General features: G+C 37.5%; 1 protein-coding gene across 2 annotated transcripts; it reads left to right on the top strand.

The window, feature by feature from the left end:
* Positions 1-10890: 10890 nt before the first annotated feature.
* LOC131024688 (protein SPA1-RELATED 2) lies at positions 10891-18231 on the top strand. 2 transcript variants are annotated; one of them, XM_057954208.1, is made up of 9 exons: positions 10891-11091; positions 11222-11260; positions 12183-13689; positions 14355-14512; positions 14644-15454; positions 15788-15934; positions 16459-16776; positions 16870-16929; positions 17477-18231. In XM_057954208.1, exons 3-9 carry the CDS (start codon positions 12217-12219, stop codon positions 17666-17668), a joined length of 3159 nt encoding a protein of 1052 aa, XP_057810191.1. In that variant the 5' UTR covers positions 10891-11091; positions 11222-11260; positions 12183-12216; the 3' UTR covers positions 17669-18231. The 2 variants fall into 2 exon arrangements, with proteins under 2 accessions (XP_057810191.1, XP_057810192.1); XM_057954209.1 differs by having other exon boundaries at positions 10932-11091; positions 11171-11260.
* Positions 18232-18458: the final 227 nt, after the last annotated feature.

Below are 18458 nucleotides of genomic sequence, written 5' to 3'. Positions count from 1 at the left end.
AGTTCAAAACAATTCTAGTCTATTACATTAAAGTCCTATGAATTTTGGTATCATCAAAACAAGGGTTAGGATATTCCACAAGGTTCCCAACACCCTTTATCATTAGAATTCATACTGGACAAAAAGTGAATAGGATAATTCTTGTGGCTCGAAAAGTTGTGGTGAGTGTTAGTTTTTTTTAGAATTTGAGTTTGGAAAAAGAGATTGGCAGTGTCTCGAACACCATGGTGACTAAGCAATATATGGAAAGCAAAAGCCCTGCGTAGGGTAGAGGGAGCGATTTGATGAAGAGGGATACCAAGGTAATTACAATCATATTTTATGAAAGTAGGGGGAGGGAAACGAAGCCCTGTGTCTACTTGCCCCCCTGCCAAAAGATGATCTTGGTTTTTGAGAGGTCCTTAAAGAACTCTATCGGGTCCCCAGGAAGTTCAAAACGAAGATTGGGGAGATTTCTCAACCTCATTTCTATTTTATCTAATTGATCACGAGTCATGACAGAATTGGGGTTTGTTTCGGGGGCCATGATTATATAAGTGCTAAAAAAAAGTCCAAAAATAACCACACCAAAATTGGAAAAAGCAGAGGGAAAAATCAAGGGTTTGAGATAATACCTAAATTGAGGATGTGGGAATAAACACGAACGAGGACAAGCACCTGATAGGGATGGCAGACGGACAACGGTGAAATAGCAGGGGAAGTTTCAGTGACAAACTGACGAAAAAAGGAAGGAAATTGTTAAAACAAGCCAAAAATTTTATGAAATTCTTCGGAAACGAAGAGGTTTTATGGAAACGAGGAAAAATGATTACCTGGGAAAAGCTGCCAACTTGTCAGAAAAGTAGGAGTGCACGACGAAAAAGAGCGGCTCTACCGAATGACAGTTCTGACATATGGTTAAACTCTGGAAAGGATCGTTTGACCATACCAGGGGGAGAGTAGCTATTGGCTTTTTAGGCAGTTCTGACATATGGTCAAACTCTGGAAAAGATCGTTTGACCATACCAGGGGGAGAGTAGCTATTAGCTTTTAAGGCAGTTCTGACATATGGTCAAACTCTAGAAATGATCGTTCGACCATACCAGGGAGGAGAGTAGTTGATGAGGGGTGAAGTATGTATACCTCTAAGATCATGACACGTGGCCCTCCTTATGCTCATACTTCTAAGATCATGACACGTGGCCCTCCTTATTGAGCATACGATCATAAGAGATCGGTAGTGTTGAGGAACACGTAACCCCAGGTCAGATCAGAGTCGGGTCAAGGATAGGCTGGGTCAAATCAGAGCACGCCGGAGCAGCATGTACTCGACCAGAGTAAGAAAAGCCCAAGGACAGAACAGAGAAGACATTGCTGGAAAGACGATTTCAAGGCAGAGCTGAGATATAACACCAGAGGCGAAGATTGAAGACAATATCCCGACAAAGAATCAGACACTCTTCTTCTTAGATATATTCGGTTAGCCCAAGCTAGTTAAGGCGTGTAGCGCGTGTATCAGTGTAAAATTACTATTTTATCCTTCCTATAACCTCTATAAATAGGGGTTCCCTTGAAATAAAACATACGCTCTCTCTATTTTTCCACTATCCGATTCTCTTTAATTTTTTGATATTTATAGGGCTGAGCAAAATCAAACCGGAACCGTCAAACCGAACCAAACCAAACCGGGCGGTTTGGTTCGGTTTATGTAGAGAAAACGGTTCGGTTTGGTTTGAAAATTTTCAAACCGCCAGAAAATGGTTCGGGTTCGATTTGAGAAAAACGGTTTGGTTTATAAACCGAACCCGCCCGATTTAAATATAATTAATAAATATTTATTTTTAAATATTTATTAATTAATAAATATTTAAAAATTAAATTTAGAATTTTACACTTAACATTAAATTCAAAAGTACATAAGATTTTTATTCTGTGCTTGTTCTTTAATTTTTACAAACTCTTGATTGTAGAAGTAAATGGATTTATCTAGATGTGGTAATTTTTGCTTATTCATAGTACTTTAATTTTTGCTTATAGCTTTTTTTAAAAAATAAAAAAAAAAACGGTTTTGGCCAAACCGAACCGAACTGAACCGAAAATTTATGGTTCGGTTTGGTTCGATTTTAACTAGTCAAACGGTTTAGTTTGGTTCGAAATTTTTTAGGCGGTTTGGGTTTCGGGTTGGGTATTTCAGTTCGGTTTCAACCCAACCCGCCCGAATGCGCACCCCTAGATATTTACGCTTAACCATGGGAACACAGGTAGATAATAGAAAACTTTTCACCGTAAATCTGATAGGTTCAATTCTAGATTCATCACCCACCCATTTTTGGCCTGAGGCTGTTGTTAGCTCCGTTTATCTTATAAATCGCCTTCCTACTAGAACTCTCCAACTTCAAATTTTCTTACAAAAATTGTCCACTTTTGCCGCTATACCTCTCGCCCTTACTCTTCAACCTCGGGTTTTTGGTTGCTCCGTATTTGTTCATATTCCCAAACATGAAAGAACTAAACTCACTCTTTGTGCTATTAAGTGTGTGTTTGTTGGTTATGGTGTGAATAAAAAAGGGTATAGGTGTTACAATCCCAAAACCCGTCAAATCTTAACCACCATGAACTGCAATTTTCTCGAAACTGAATACTTTTATGATAACCACCTTAACAGTCAAGGGGAGAGTGAGATCGACTTGCTAAGTTGGTGATGTGTGTATTTCATATTCTTGGATTATATATGCTTTAATATATACAATTAGGTGATATTTTGTGCAGAAATTGTGGAGACTTGTGGGAAAGCTGATGATTTTCAGGAGGCTCATTGCACTCCTAAGCGACATGACGTTTTGGCGTCGGCGGGTAAGGGAGCCACGACTTTCATAGGAGATGAAGACTTCGGGAGCAACAAAGGTCAGCGTGGGGAAGAGGTTGTTACTTCTCCAAATATGCAGTCGGAGGATATTGCTAGTCGCTTTACACGGTTAGAAGAACAGGTTAGTCAGGGGATGGAAATGCTCTCCGAGAAGCAAGGGTCTGGCCGCCCAAAAGGTTCGAAAAAGAAGCCGGTGCAGGAAGTTCCGGAAGGTTGCATTAAAAGTCGACTCAGGAATGCAAGTGAACTGGGCTACAAGCCGAGGGAATTTGTAGTTGATCTTAGCAATAGGCCTTGTATGAGTGTAATGGATAATATTGCTCATGGTAGTTGGTCGGAAATGGATGATTATCCAGATTTTAGGTATTGATTTGATGCATTTGTTTCTCTTTTTTCATTTTTCGATCATCTTTTGAGTTTCGAACCCTTAGTCTGCTCTTTGTGCTTTCAAGGGATGCTACTTTTTCTTTTTATTTTATATTAAACCTCAATTTCATCATTTTGTACAGAAATTGTATAGCTCGAGAGTAAAGAGCAGTGGATATTGCGAAGAGCTTATGAAAGATGAGATTTTGATAAAATGTTAGCTTGATTTTGAAGATGCAAGAGAGCTGGGCTAGGACTTATATGTTTTAGAATTAATTAAGCCTTAAAACTCTTGTTTATATATTTTTGGGCTTTATTTTGGGAAGAGGCCGATTAGCCCATTATTGGGTCCCGGAGGATTGCTGAACAGGTGTATGGGGGATACACCTATAGGCTATTTTTTTAATACTCTTGAAGATAACTGAAATAGTATCAACTGATACTGAAAGAGTTTGACTGAGGTCAACAAATAAAAACAATTTCAGTTAAACAACAGAACTTTGACTGATATCCACAGAGGGCTTCAGTCAAACTTTGAAACAGAGGAGTGTTATGAATCTTACTGATTATCCGAAGATCTATCAGTTGGACTAATAACACTAGCAACGGAAAACTTATCTTTTGAAATAGCCTTTGATTAACACGTTGTCTGGTTATAGTTTCACTTTGCAATTAATCAGTTTCAGCTATAAACAAGTTTGTGCACAAATAAAAAAGTAAAACTGAAAGTGATAAAAGGCAAATGATTTTTACCTGGTTCGAAACAAGTTTCTACGTCCACGGTCAGTTAAACACACTGATTATCACTCTGGGCTTGTGCTTACGGGTGCACAGCAAACCTTAGACTGAAAATACAATTTTCAGTACCAACACTCTGGGTTGGATTTCTCGCTCACTCTTAGCATGCTAAGACACAACAATGCCTTTACCAGCGGGTGGCTAAGATCTCTTCGAGTCAGAACACTGGTCTGAACTCCTCTCTACTCAAACACTTTTTTCGCTCAGTTGAAAGGAGGTTCGAAGTACCAACTAGATTACAGAGAACAGACTCTCTGTAACCGGGAACTTAGGCTTTGGATATTACAAAGTATTTGCCTAAGAGACTAAGAGAATGTATGAAATCAGTAGACTGATTTTGGCTTTGGATATTCTCTTATTCGATTCAAAACTTTAAAGGTAGTGAATGGTTGAGTTGCGAATTTGGCAGAGGTTCAGCTTGTGCGTTTGAATCGGTGAAGATTGCAGTGTTCCTCGAGCTCTATTTATAGGAGAAGTCTTGAATAGATCCTTGGCGGAGATGGTCTTCAAGAATTCATCCGTTGTGAGAGTAATTTGAATTTGGCTGAGGCTTCAATCTTCGAAGTTCCTTAATTTGGTGAAGGATGGCGTCTCAGGTATAGAAGGTAAGGCTCCTCTGAAAAAAGTTGTCACCAGAAAGGAATACTCTACAGAGAAATGACGATCTTCAATATCTCTGCATTTAATGCGGCCGTACATGAAGGTGCGTGGCTTCCTCTTTACTCAGGAGATTCAGTCCGAGGAAGAATGTCAACTGATACTTGACTTTAGTATCAGTCCGTTAAATCCACGTGGCCTACATTATTACTTAAGCCATAATTGATTCTTCAGTAAGCAACTCGATCAGTCAAACATCAGTATTTGACTTGGCCTTTTCACAGCAGTCTTCAGTTGAGGTCATTCAGTCTTCAGTCCTCAGTCCTGTGGTCTTCAATCTTCAGTTTTCAGAACACTAGATAAATTAGAAAATGAACTCCAACACTTTTCGAAAAGTTCTAGTCTATTACAAAAGAAAACCTAATGATTTTGGCATCATCAAAACTAGGGCTAGGATATTTCATCAAGTTCCCAACACCGGCTATTAGGGATTTTAATCCCTTAAGTTTATTTTGTTGGGAATCTAGCCGCCACTTTTGGAGACAACATTAGCTTTGATTAGTTTTATTTAGTTTAAGTTTCATTCCACTTTTTACAAGAATTTTTCGAGACCTTGCTTTTGATATTGGGAGGAATTTACTTCAAATTCATCAAGTTGGCAGACGTGGTTTTCTTTCTCATTCAATTTGGTGATTGGTTGTTTTACTTTTAGTTTATTTCGTTATTTTATGTTTGGTTATTTCATGTCTGCTTTTATTTATGTGATGGTTTATAGTTTAATTATGAGTAAATTCTTAAGTCGGCGAGAATAATGAAATACTATTTAATATCTCTGAGACCTAATTGTTCATAAAATTGGTTCCTATTGATTTCAATTTGTTCCTTGTGTTTAAAGTCAATTCCGATTTTATTTAAGCCTGATCAACTTAGATTTAATTGGATTACAGTCAGTTAGTTCCCTCAATCCGTAATTGATGGAATAGGGCTGATTAGTGATAAAACTACCATATTCATAGTAGGAATTAATAAATTGGTAGACGAATTATTACTTGCGTTCTTGGGTAATTTGTCTAAATTGGGTTCCTTCATCTTAATGCTATTAGAATATTAAATCTAGGTCTAGCGTCTCCAGCTAGGTTATATTTTAATAAAGAAAATAGGCAGGCTAACGTCTACAACTGTCTATCGCGACACAATAAATAGGAATTGGGGTACGTCCGCTGCGTTCACGACATCCTATAACTGGTTGGTTAATAGGGATGAATTTATCTTTGCATCGATGAACGGAGTTATTAAATTAGTATGGATTTATTCGAGCCGAGTTACCTTTCTTTGATAGATTTCTAGTAATTGTTTATTTGAATTATTTGCTTTCTTAGTTGATTAATATTTTCTCTCAATTTAAGGCGTGGTGGCTACATCGAATTAGATCTCTAGGAAATTGAAGTTATTACTCTGTTCTCTGTGGTTCGACCCTGCTTATTACTATACTCATTTAATTCTTGGTAGAATTGTAGGAATTATTTGGTGGTATACGACGATCACCAGTTAGTTACCAATGCCAGGTCTGGAAATGGATCCAACTGATTTATGCTTAATTGTTCTAATTTTAGGGGTTTGTATGTGCATATTTTAAGTTAAATCTTCTAGAAATTGGTGTGTTTTATGATTTGTTTTATGCTTTGCAGGAGATTTAGGTTTTATAGATGGAAGAGTGTAATTTTGGAGATTTTGGATGAAAATGGCGTTTTTAGGTGTATTCTGGTGTACAGAGCTGAAATCTCCAGAGCTGAACTTCCCTAGCAGAGCTGAAATCTCCAGAGCAGAGCTAAATTAGCAGAGCTAAATCGACGGAGCTGACTTACGCGCCAGAGTAAACTTGACAGAGCAGAGTAAGATCGACAGAGTCAACTTTGCAGAGCTGACTTTTCAGCTCTGCACTACTCGCCGGATCTGAACTTTGCAGAGCTGACTTTCAGCTCTGCCATACCTTTACAAAGCCGAGTTTCCAGAGTTCACTTATGTTGCAGAGCTACGATTTTTGCCAGAGTTGAGGTGATCTGCAGAGCACGCTGCCAGCTAGATTACCTATGTTTACACGATTCTATTCCTTTTAGCGTCCAGTTTTGCATGGCAAGTTTGATAGTGATCAAGATTAATTTGAAGTCTATAAAAGGGGCTGAACATGAACGGAGAAAAATAATCCTTCTGCCTCCAGGCTCTTAGTTAGACGTAGTTAGATAATCTCTTTGCCCTAATCTTTAGTTTCCGCCTAGTTAGCTAAAGTTAGGTTTTTATTGCTTTCATTATTCTTAGTTTCGATTTCTGTTCTAGTTAGTTTAGTATAGTTATTTAAATTCAAGTTTAGTTTAGTTTAGCTTAGTTTTGTTTCGAAGATTGGAATTGAGTGACAGTAGTTTCGTCTTTGAAACGGTTTACGGTATTTTTAATCAAGTTTATTTATTTGCTTTTACTTATGCTTTCTTTAATTCTGCACTTTAAATTCTGCAATTTAGTTTATGCGTTTTTACGATGCTTTCCTTTAAATTATGCAATTTAGTTTCTGCCTAGTTAGATTAGATTAGAAGCTTTTAATTAAAGTTATTTAAATTCAATTTGCCTAGTTAATTCCTTTATTTTTTGCGTTTAAGTTTTTGCCTAGGGTTTTATAGTTTATTTCCTAAATAATTTTAAGATTAAGTTTTAGTTAAGTTTAATTTACACGCATTAGTTAATAATTCTTTTTCATGCCTAGATAATTCTTTAGTTTAAGTTTAATTTCTCAGCTTTAGATAATTTTACAGCTTTAATCATTAATTTATAGTTTTCTTGTGACATAATTAATTGCCTTTTAAGATCTTCCTTGAGAGATAACATTGGGTTAGCTTACCACTGCTAGAGTGTCATTGTCCTATTGCAAGTCAATCTAGAGGTGTTTAGGTTGAGTCACCAACAGAAAAAGTTAGCCTTGCCACCGAGCCAATCTCACCCACCTCAGAACAATCCAATCCGCTGCCCGAGCTCATATATCCTCCGCCACTGATATCTGAGGTAAGAGATTCTGAACCTACCACTATTGCTCCTAAGTCTTCTGATCATATTTCTCAAGTCATTGAAGACGAACATGAAGGGAATATGGTGGATGGTGATACTGGGAGATATGTGCTACCACCCAGAAGTAATCGGGGTGTTCTTCCTAAACGATATACCCCATAGAAGACTGTGTGAAATACTCAATACTCTATTGGGAATTTTGGCAAGGGAAATTTGTCTAGAAGTGCCACAACCTATGAAGTAGCTTTATATGAAGAAGAGATCCCACAAACAACAGAACAGGCTCTAAAGATCGAACATTGGAGAAATTCCATGAAGAAATAGATAAGTGCATTAGATCGAAATCATACATGGGAGAAGTGCAGATTGCCAAAGGGGATGAAGCCTATAGGATGCAGATGGGTTTTCACAATCAAACGGAAACCAGACGGGCTTATTGAACGGTACAAAGCTAGGCTTGTTGCAAAAGGGTACACGCAGACATATGAGATAGATTATGCAGAGACATTCTCACCAGTGGCAAAGATGTCAGAGCACTTCTTTCTATCGCCGCCAACAAGGATTGGAATCTTCATCAGTTTGATGTTACAAATGCTTTTCTTCATGGGGAATTAGAAGAAGAAAGAGAGGTCTACATGGAAGCCCCTCAGGAATTCTCAGATGAGTTTGAAGATGGTGAGGTTTGCAGATTGAAGAAAACCCTATATGGGCTTAAACAGTCTCCTAAGGCTTGGTTTGGGAGATTTACCACAGCTATGCAGAAGTTCGGGAACCAGCAGAGCAATTCAGATCACACCTTATTTCTAAAGAGACGAGGTAACCTTATCTCCTGTTTGGTTATTTATGTGGATGACATGATCATAACAGGAGATGACTCAAAAGAAATCCAGAAGTTGAAAGAAAATCTGTTTAAAGAGTTTGAAATGAAGGATTTGGGAAAACTAAAGTATTTCCTCGGAATTGAAGTACTCAGATCAAAGAAGGGAATTTTCATCAACCATAAAAAGTATACTCTAGATCTTCTTCCCGAGACAGAAATGCTGGATTGCAAGCCAGCAGAAACACCCATTGCTGTGAATCATGGGCTACAAATTGTGGAGGGAGCAGCATATCGAGGGCAGTATCAGCGTCTGGTAGGGAAACTTATCTACCTTTCTCATACCCGACCTGATATTGCTTATGCCGTTGGTGTTGTGAGTCAATTTATGCACCAACCACAAGCCGACCACTTAGAAGCTGCTCAGAATTGTGAGATATTTGAAGAGAACTTTTGACTATGGGTTACTGTTCAAAAAGACTGGACATCTAGAGATACAAGCCTACACTAATGCCGATTGGGCTGAAAATCCAATCGATAGGAAATCTACAACCGGGTACTTTACTTTTATTGGAGGTAATCTTGTCTCATTGAGAAGCAAAAAGCAAAAGGTAGTGGCTCTCTTAAGTGCTGAAGCAGAGTTTAGAGGAATCAAGAGTGGTCTAACAGAAGTCCTTTGGTTAAGAAGATTGTTGATGGAACTAGGTCTTCTTCCAACAAAGACATGCCAGATGTTCTGTGACAACAAAGCTGCCATCAGTATATCTGAGAATCATGTGAAACACGACAAAACGAAACATGTCGAGGTTGATAAGCACTTTATCAAAGAAAAGATCGAAAGTGGTATTGTGGCATTACCCTTTGTACGTTATGAAGACCAACTCGCTGATATTCTAACCAAAGCCGTGAATTCCAAGCGTTTTATAGAAGTTCTTGACAAGTTGAGCATCAGAAATCTCGTCACTCAACTTGAGGGGAGTGTTGAAAGGAAATAATCAAACAACAAAATTAAAGGATCAATCTTTCAATCAAGATCCTTAATTTATTGTTTCCTTTTATTTACTTTCCTTGTACATCTTTCTCCAACCCTATAAAAGGGTGGCTGTAATTTTCAGTAACTCAAGCAATACAAATTCACAGCCTCTAAATCTTTCTCTATCCTTTTTAACTATGTTTATACCATATTTTAACAAAATTAGCCCGATATTACCTAAGCTTGAGTTGGTCCAAGATTAATTTTGTCATAGGAGATAAGCTAAGACTCATACACTGAGACTAATTCTATGTGGCACTCTCACAAGATTGAATCAGGGGCCGTATCCACACAACCTAACAAGATATGATAAGATTAATCTAATCTAGTCCGTATTTGTCCAGATATTATGCATTTAATTAAAATATTTTAAATTTCTAAGTTTTATTTAAACTATACCTCAACAAATTTCGAGCTCGTTCACTATATCATACCATGTGAATAGAAATTGTACATAGTTTATGACTCTCCATTTTCTAATAAATAAGTCGAATTTCCAAATATTTATCACCACGATCACATTTGCTACTTTTCTACTACGTCGATTGAAATTAGTCTCATTCTTCTTTTCTTTTCTTTTTTTTGTTTGAGATCAAATTAGCCCAATATTTAATACTATCCTTTCACATATATGATCATCCAAAACGAACGGTCATTTTCGCAAAGATCTATAAACCACTTCATTAAATTATTATATATTGGGAAGAGGCGATTACGTATAATAATAACAATAGATAATACTAATAATATTAGCAACTTAAAAATGAATTTGAAATTCGAGGGATCCGCCTGTCAGATGACGGCCAATAGGCAAATGCAGTTAAATTTAGTACATCTCACCAATGACGTGGCAACACATCAACCAATGAATGAGCGAGTTTAGTCTTGTCCCACAAAAAGCCACGTGAGTTGACCATGAAAAGCTCCAATTAGATTTCTGGTCATTTTTACGGACGTGGACTATTCAATACCACTTCGTAGATTTTCTCAAATTGTTAATCCCACCCCTAATCAATGTAACCATTAAATCAACACTCCAAATTAATTTTGTCCCATTATGAACTTAATCCAATTTATTATTACACGCGCAATTACCCGAGTAGTGCGAGATGTACTAGAGATTAGTGATTTAATAATTTAACTTTAAATTGATGAAATAGATTTCGGAGCAACCAACTCAAATCTAATAAGATTTCATCTATCGAGCTTAAATGTCGACAAGGCTTGTCCTTCACCTGACTTAGTATAGTACGCTCGTTTATTTAAAACTAAATTTACAATATAATTATGTTGGTACTTTATATGTTTACATAAATCGAGAGTTAATAATTGAATTTTCTCTATTAAAAATTCATTAACCTCATCTTCTTCGCACAAGGAATATTTATTTTAATTAGTGGATAGAGAGGGGGCGCATGGGCAAGACCCAACTTCGAGATTAAAACCCTTTCCCAATAATTAAAAAAGGGATTAGTGATCAGACAACCTTAATCTGAGATTAAGAAATACTAAAAGTAAGCAGATTAGTGTGTCGCCATACCCTTCAACAGTTGGGAATAGATAACTTTTTTGCCATTTCAGGTAAGTACCACAAATATCTCCGACTCCCTTCTATCTCCGAGAGCCCATCTCTAAATCTCTACTCCTTAATAATTATTAGGGCTTTTTATTCCATGGCTCACAATTTTCCCCTTTTGCGTTTGCTGTCCAGCTCCTGCTTTTGATTCCCTCGCCCGTCATACAGTTTCAGGTATGCATGAACCCCAATGTCTGACTTATTCCTCAAATTTTGTTGGGTTTTGTTTTTTGTTTGAATTTTGCTTACGTTTTGTGATTATGACTTGAAAGTTTGTGTATCTATGCTCTGATTGCTGACTCCTTCTGCTCATAGTTGGATTTTACATCTTGATTTTGTTTCGATCAGGTCCCCTTTTTGTGTTGATTTTAGGTTTAATAGACACTTCAATCGCGGTTGTGATTAGAAAGTAGGAATAGCTGGGTTGTTAATACGATGCATTTTCTATGATATATGGGATTTTGACAATTTCGCATTGTTTTTTAATTAAGATTTTTGCTGTGTGTTTTGTTTTTAGTTTCTTTTGTTAATTAATTTATGTGCATCACTTTTGGCTCCCATTATGCATCCATGCATTCGTACACTCAGTTTGTATTTGGACTGACTGTTTCCGATGTTTAGTGTGCTGTATTGAACTTCTGTTTGCCGGTTAAAGATTGAATTGGTTCGTCAGCTTTTGGATTTGGTCTTGTAGTAATGTCTTAGATTCAGAATGGCATGCACAATTATTTCGATTTTTGAAGGTTCTCCTATTTAGTAACTGGAATTTATTATACACTTTCAATTGCTCCAATCATACTCAGTAAGTTACAGAGAAGATAAGCAATGTGAGATGTTAACTTTTATCACCTCATGTATGGGCTAAACTTCTAGAATGGGTTCTGTTTTGAGTTAGCTACGAAAACTTAGGTGGCATTAGCTGGTTAAGGTTTGAGGGCTTATTACAACAGGAATAGCAATCTTGTACAGATCATAGATGTAGTTTTCTTATAACTGCTGTCATGCTACAAGTTATCTTTGCCTTTTACTTAACAAAATCTTATTATGACTCTGTCTAATAAGTAAGTTTTCTTTCCTCATGTTGCAACTGTTTCAGCGAAAGTCGGTGTTGTCCAATTGAATGTGATAGTATGGATGAAACAATTGGTGATGAGATGCCCGAACCTGTTAATGGTACATGTATCCGGCATAAAGAGAATGAGTTCTCAATAAAACCTGGCAGTTCCGACATGCTGCAATCAAATGAAATGGTTACACCTGGCGTTGATGATTATCCTCAAATGCCAAAAAATCGATATTCAGTTATACTGGATGCAAAAGACATGGACAGAATTGGTTCTTCCGAACATGCGAGTGCCAGTCCACGCTGTATGGATGATGCTGGGGCAATGGTTGAAGAGTTGACGCTAAGAAATTGTGATGGGGAAAAGTTGACTGTTGTGGGTAGTTCAAACAATAGAGATCAAACGCAAACTAAAAGAAACCAGTGGCAGAATTTGTACCATATAGGTGGCAGATCAGGAATCAGCAACTTTCATGGACAAAGTGGGTACAAAGGAAAAGGTCAGGCAACCTCGAGTGCTTGGGAGGATGAGGATAATAATTTCTTTCCTGGATTACTAGATCAAAATCAGCCACCATCAGATGCTGTCATGGAAAATCAATTAATGAACAATGATAAAGGTATTCCAGGCTGTACTTTGTATTCTTCTGGAGGCATTAGGACAAAGATCTTATCTAAATCTGGTTTTTCAGAGTACTTCATTAAAAGTACATTGAGAGACAAAGGAATAATACATAAAACCCACACTTGCAGAGGATCAGGTACTGTGTCTGGGGACCAGGTTCATCCCAAGTCTGGCATTGCTGGTTCAAAAAATTCTGTCGCACCATTAGGTTACACTGGCAAGCCTGTATTATCTCTTTCAGATGGAGTCTCTGGATCATTCAAAACTCCTGGTACTAGAAGCAACATTGATGGAATAAGTTTAAGAGAATGGCTGGAAGCCGATGGAAAGAAAGCAAATAAAGTTGAGAAAATAAATATATTTAGACAGGTTCTGGATCTTGTTGATTTTTCGCACTCTCAAGGATCTTCGCTTCAAGATTTAAGTCCTTCTGCCTTCAAATTGTCAGCGTCAAATCAGGTCATGTATCTAGGATCTGCTGTACATACAGGGATCACAGATAATATTACAGATGGAGATAATTACCAATCTAGTCTTAATCGTAATGAAAAGAGGCCAATAAATCAAAGGTTGCTTCCCATTGAGAACCAATGTGTGAAGAAGCAGAGATTAGGTGAAAAGTTGAGCTCTATCCAAAGGTGGCCCCAGTTTCAGTCAAGCTCTGGTACTAGATTTGCATCCAGAAATGTTTCCAAGGATCCTAGCAATGATGTAGATGATGAACAGGATCCTAAAACAGAAACTAAGAACTACAGCAAACTGTTTGGCCACAATGTGCCTAATTCATTACATGCATTGCGGTCCTCTGTGAATTTTATGTTGGAAGAGAAGTGGTATACAAGTCCAGAGCAGTTCAATGAGAAAGCCTGTACCTTTGCATCAAACATCTATTGCCTGGGGATTCTTCTATTTGAGGTTTGTGAATGCTCATGCTCAAGTCTGAACTCTGGCTGAATGAGAGAAAATATGTTATCTGATTGCCACAATTTATTAGCATGCCATATTTTACGGCATTGATTATTGCCCCATTAAAGTGAATGCATCTTAATTTGTATGATTTTCTGAAGATCTCACTCTAAACTCAGATGTGCCACATCTGTAACTTTAAAGCTTCATTGACACCTTGAAGAAAATTTTCAGAGAATTACTAATGTTTCATTTCATCTCGATTCATTTAACAACTAAGGTTGATACCTTTTTGGATTATTAAGTATTTGACAGTCTTTGGTTTTCTGTGTTCACACTCAGGTGTAATTTAAGAATGAGAAGGACCTTTAAATGCAGTGCTTATATTTCTTGAATGTTTTGAAATTGTAGTTTCTTGGCTATAGCTAGACTTTGATATATGTGGTTACTGGGATATAGTGTGAGGTATTGAAGATTTAGAGGTGGTAGATTGCTCTTCACCTAGTGTTATCTTATTTAAATGTCAACCAGTGTACTTTCTATGGCTTGCATGTGACACTAATAGCTTAAATGATTAAGTTGAAGCTTTACTTTCTTGTTTTTCACTTTCCCTTTCCTGGTAAGCTATTTGTCTGAGTTTATTCTTTTAACATTAATATGGATGGTACTGTCAGTTACTTGGCTCATTTGATTCTGGAAGATCTCATGCTGCTGCCATGCTTGATTTACGTCATAGGATTCTCCCTCCCAGATTTCTTTCAGAGAATCCCAAGGAAGCTGGGTTTTGCCTTTGGTTACTTCATCCTGAGCCTTCATCACGCCCTACAACCAGGTATTTGATTTCATTCTTGGAATAAATATATTTTTAGATAATTCCCACAATTTGCTTGGAACCTTTTTTTCTGTGGCTGGTTTTCATATGATGTCAGTTTCAATAACGGTGGGATTATTGTTGAATTTCAGAGAAATTTTGCAATTTGAATTTTTAAGTGGTACTCAAGAATTGCATGGAGGTGAGTTGTTGTCATCTATTCATGAAGAAGATGAGGAATCAGATTTGTTACTGTATTTCCTTTCGACATTATCTGAGCAAAAACAAAAGTGTGCACTCAGTCTATCGGAACAAATCCAGTGCATTGAAGCTGATATTCAAGAGGTTGAGAAACGGAAACCTAGAAAGTCGTCAGTTCTATCTTCTTTACTTCAAAAGGCACCTGCTGCTGCATGCGGGAGCAGTGCAAGTGTGGAGCCATGTCTAAAGACATGCCATACAAATGATGCAGAAACTAGGTTAATGAGTAATGTCAGGCAACTTGAAAATGCCTACTTTTCTATGAGATCAAACTATCAGCTTGCAGACGGTAATTCTGCCACGGATAGGGATGTAGAACTCCTGACAAGTCGTGAAAACAGGTGCACTATGGGAAAGGAAGAGAACAATGCTGAAGATCGTCTAGGGGGCTTCTTTGACGGTTTGTGTAAATATGCTCGCTACAGAAAATTCAAAGTAAGAGGAGTATTGCGGAATGGAGAATTTAATAATTCTGCAAATGTGATCTGCTCTTTAAGTTTCGACCGGGATGAAGACTACTTGGCTACAGGAGGGGTGTCAAAGAAGATAAAAATTTTCGAATTTCAGGCTCTCTTTGATGATTCAGTTGATATTCATTATCCAATTGTTGAAATATCGAATAAGTCAAAGCTTAGTTGTGTTTGCTGGAACAGCTATATCAGAAACTTCCTTGCTTCGACAGATTATGATGGCATAGTCAAGGTCCATTTTCTTTGCTCATTCTTCTATCACTGATTTAAGAAAAAATAAGTAAATAGGTAGCTTGTTATTAATTTGAGTTATCTTAAAGAGCTAGATCGCAAGGAAGATTTTTTGAGTCCTCATGTTACATTCATCTGTATGTTTCCGTAGCTAGTTGGAATGAGGAATGTTGCATGCACGTGTACGTTTGTGGAGTTATATATATCAAGATGCTCGTCTGATTACCCGATATAATTCTGAACATCTCTGGTTATCTTGAGCTTGCTATATTCTTATTTGTATTTGGTACTTTGTCTCTGAGATGCTTACATACCATTACCCTCAATGTTGTAGTTATGGGATGCATCAACTGGTCAAGGGTTTTCTGAGTTTGTTGAGCATAATCAAAGGGCTTGGTCTGTTGATTTCTCTCGTGTTGATCCTACGAAACTAGCCAGTGGCAGTGATGATCGTTTGGTGAAAGTATGGAGTATCAATGATGTACGTATTGCCTTTCCTAGTCCTATTGTGTATCTTGTGCTTCTAAGTCTTCTGATTGCTTTTCTTCACGACCCTCTTATTTTCTCTCTCTCTCTGCCCAAGGGTTCTTTTCCCTGGGATTCAAGTTCAATTCTTATGTTCTGGATGATTTAGAAGTTGGAGAAAATGCATTCCTAATCACAGTATTATAATTGTTAAGGTTTTGTGTTCTGTTACATGAAGAAATGTTGATTGCAATGGATAGTAAATCCTGTGCCATTCAATTCTTTCTTTATGCTGCTAAATAATCCCCATATAACCACAATCAGCCAGCTCTTGTGAGCCTAACTAGTGAGTATTCTGATTGTTGATTCTCTCCAACTGAAGCTACTCTACTTCAGTTCTTACACTTTCTGTGGAGCTGATGCTGGTCTTGGGATTCTAGTGTGGCCAAACCAATTTTCCAGTCACTAAGAAGTTTTATCATTTCTTTTTTCTTTGCACTTTTCTGTTTTTATGGTACTGATCTTTACCCTCTGGCGCAGAGAAATAGTTTGTGCACAATTAGGAGCCATGCAAATGTTTGCTGCGTTCAGTTCTCACCTCACTCCTCTCATTTATTGGCCTTCAGCTCTGCTGATTATAAGACCTATTGCTACGACCTTCGCAATGTTTCAGTACCTTGGTGTGTATTGGCGGGCCATGAGAAAGCTGTAAGCTATGCAAAATTTTTGGATGCAGGAACGCTTGTATCTGCATCTACTGACAACACACTGAAGATTTGGGATTTAAAGAAGACAAGTTCCAATAGTTTGTCAAAGGATGCTTGTATTTCAAGTCTTAGAGGGCATACTAATGAGAAGGTTAGTTGGTGCCCATCCCAAAACTGGAAGCATTTTTCTTGATATAGTCCACTCAGAAAATCTCTAACTCAACTTTGTTCTTCGGCTTCACAGAACTTTGTTGGCCTATCGGTTAATGATGGGTATATAACTTGTGGTTCCGAGACAAATGAGGTGCGCCTCACTTCTAAATCATCTCTCTTGCTTTTGGCATGAATGCATAATGGTGGGTTCTGAAATGATATTAGCATCATGTAAACACTGTTGGCATAAAAAAAAAGGTATTCTATGAGAAGATAGGCATATATGCAACTACATTCATTGATAATGGGATCACTTCTTTTTTAAATAGATATTGCCCGCTGCTATATGCTATTCCATGCCAGAGAGAATAGATATTTATGATGTGAATGATGATTCTGTTTTTGTTTTAACTGAAGCATGGATATCGTGGATTGTTGGTTCTGTTTTTATTATGCCTGGCTCTGGATAAAACCATTTTAGTCAAAGTAATGTACAAGTGACTTTGCTTATCCGTCTTTGCTGTGCCAGCTTGTGATCATGTAATCGCTATTGGTGATTTTTTTTATTTTTCTTTACCACTTATTCAGTTATTCTATAGAGAAGGATTTTTCAAAAGCTATGCTTGGTGATATGCTCGCACATGTGCTAATTTGTGCATTTTTCAATAGTAGTCATCACTCTGAGCTCATTTCTGCAGGTGTTTGCCTACTATAAATCTCTGCCCATGCCGATCACTGCCCACAAATTTGGCTCCATTGATCCCATAACTGGTAAGGAGACGGAAGATGACAATGGACAGTTCGTTTCAAGTGTTTGCTGGAGACCAAAGTCAAATATGGTTGTTGCTGCTAATTCAACTGGGTCTATCAAACTCTTGCAGTTGGTTTAGACATATAAGTTTTTTCTCCCATTACAAGCTGTGTCATATCAACATTCATAGCTGCCCGTCATTGAAGCATCTTGCACTTCTTCTGCTGACTCTTTTCGTTGCTTCCACACTATGCTCGAAACAAAGCTTGTTCATGGTGTTTAGCTTCGGAAGAAAGTGGGGCTTTTACCTTCCATGCCTCCATGTATGCCGTTTTACCTTCCAGGTTCATGTATTTGACACGGGGTCTGTCAAGAGTAGCTTGGTGAAGAACAAAGTGGCAGGCGTGCCCAGTGGCGTACTCTCAGTTTCTCACAGAAGCTCTCCATAAGCAAAGCGAAATTCCGACTGCCCATCATTTGAAGTAAGTGCCCATTTCTGCACAATTGATTTTTATTGTTGACATATAGTGGAATTGTAACTATATATTATGTGGTTGAGCGGCATTCTTTGTATATTGATGTGTATAATTAGTTTACAAGGTTTAGCTTTATATAGCAAATTGTAATACTATTCGTATTCATATGTATTATGTAATGAGTTGTGTAACTACACTAAAAAATAGTGGATTCTTCATTCTTTCACTTGCATGCTCCATTCCTTCCCTTTGGAGCCTGCTTATGTAACTTATTTAGAATTGAACCGGACTTTTGGATGGTTTTCGACCGGTTCAATCGTCCGAACTGGTTTTCATAGGTTTGCTTGTCAACCTTATTTTGTTTGTTCCTTTTTTTTTTTGTTGTTGTTCAACTTTTTAGAGGAAGAATGCATTTTTAGATACGTGTGTTTTCTACATTTGTATAAATGGATG

This window comes from Salvia miltiorrhiza, chromosome 5 (genome assembly GCF_028751815.1).
Source record: "Salvia miltiorrhiza cultivar Shanhuang (shh) chromosome 5, IMPLAD_Smil_shh, whole genome shotgun sequence".
Taxonomy (NCBI): Eukaryota; Viridiplantae; Streptophyta; class Magnoliopsida; order Lamiales; family Lamiaceae; genus Salvia; species Salvia miltiorrhiza.
Note: the sequence above shows the minus strand (reverse complement) of the source record. Positions and strands in the feature narration are given on the sequence as shown.

What these genes read in the sequence shown, in the direction of transcription:
- LOC131024688 (XM_057954208.1), top strand. Translation starts at nt 12,217, where the DNA reads ATGGATGAAACAATTGGTGATGAGATGCCCGAACCTGTTAATGGTACA. An exon ending in TCATCACGCCCTACAACCAG is followed by an intron (nt 14,513 to 14,643) that starts GTATTTGATTTC and finishes GTTGAATTTCAG; the next exon opens with AGAAATTTTGCAATTTGAAT. An exon ending in ATTATGATGGCATAGTCAAG is followed by an intron (nt 15,455 to 15,787) that starts GTCCATTTTCTT and finishes TCAATGTTGTAG; the next exon opens with TTATGGGATGCATCAACTGG.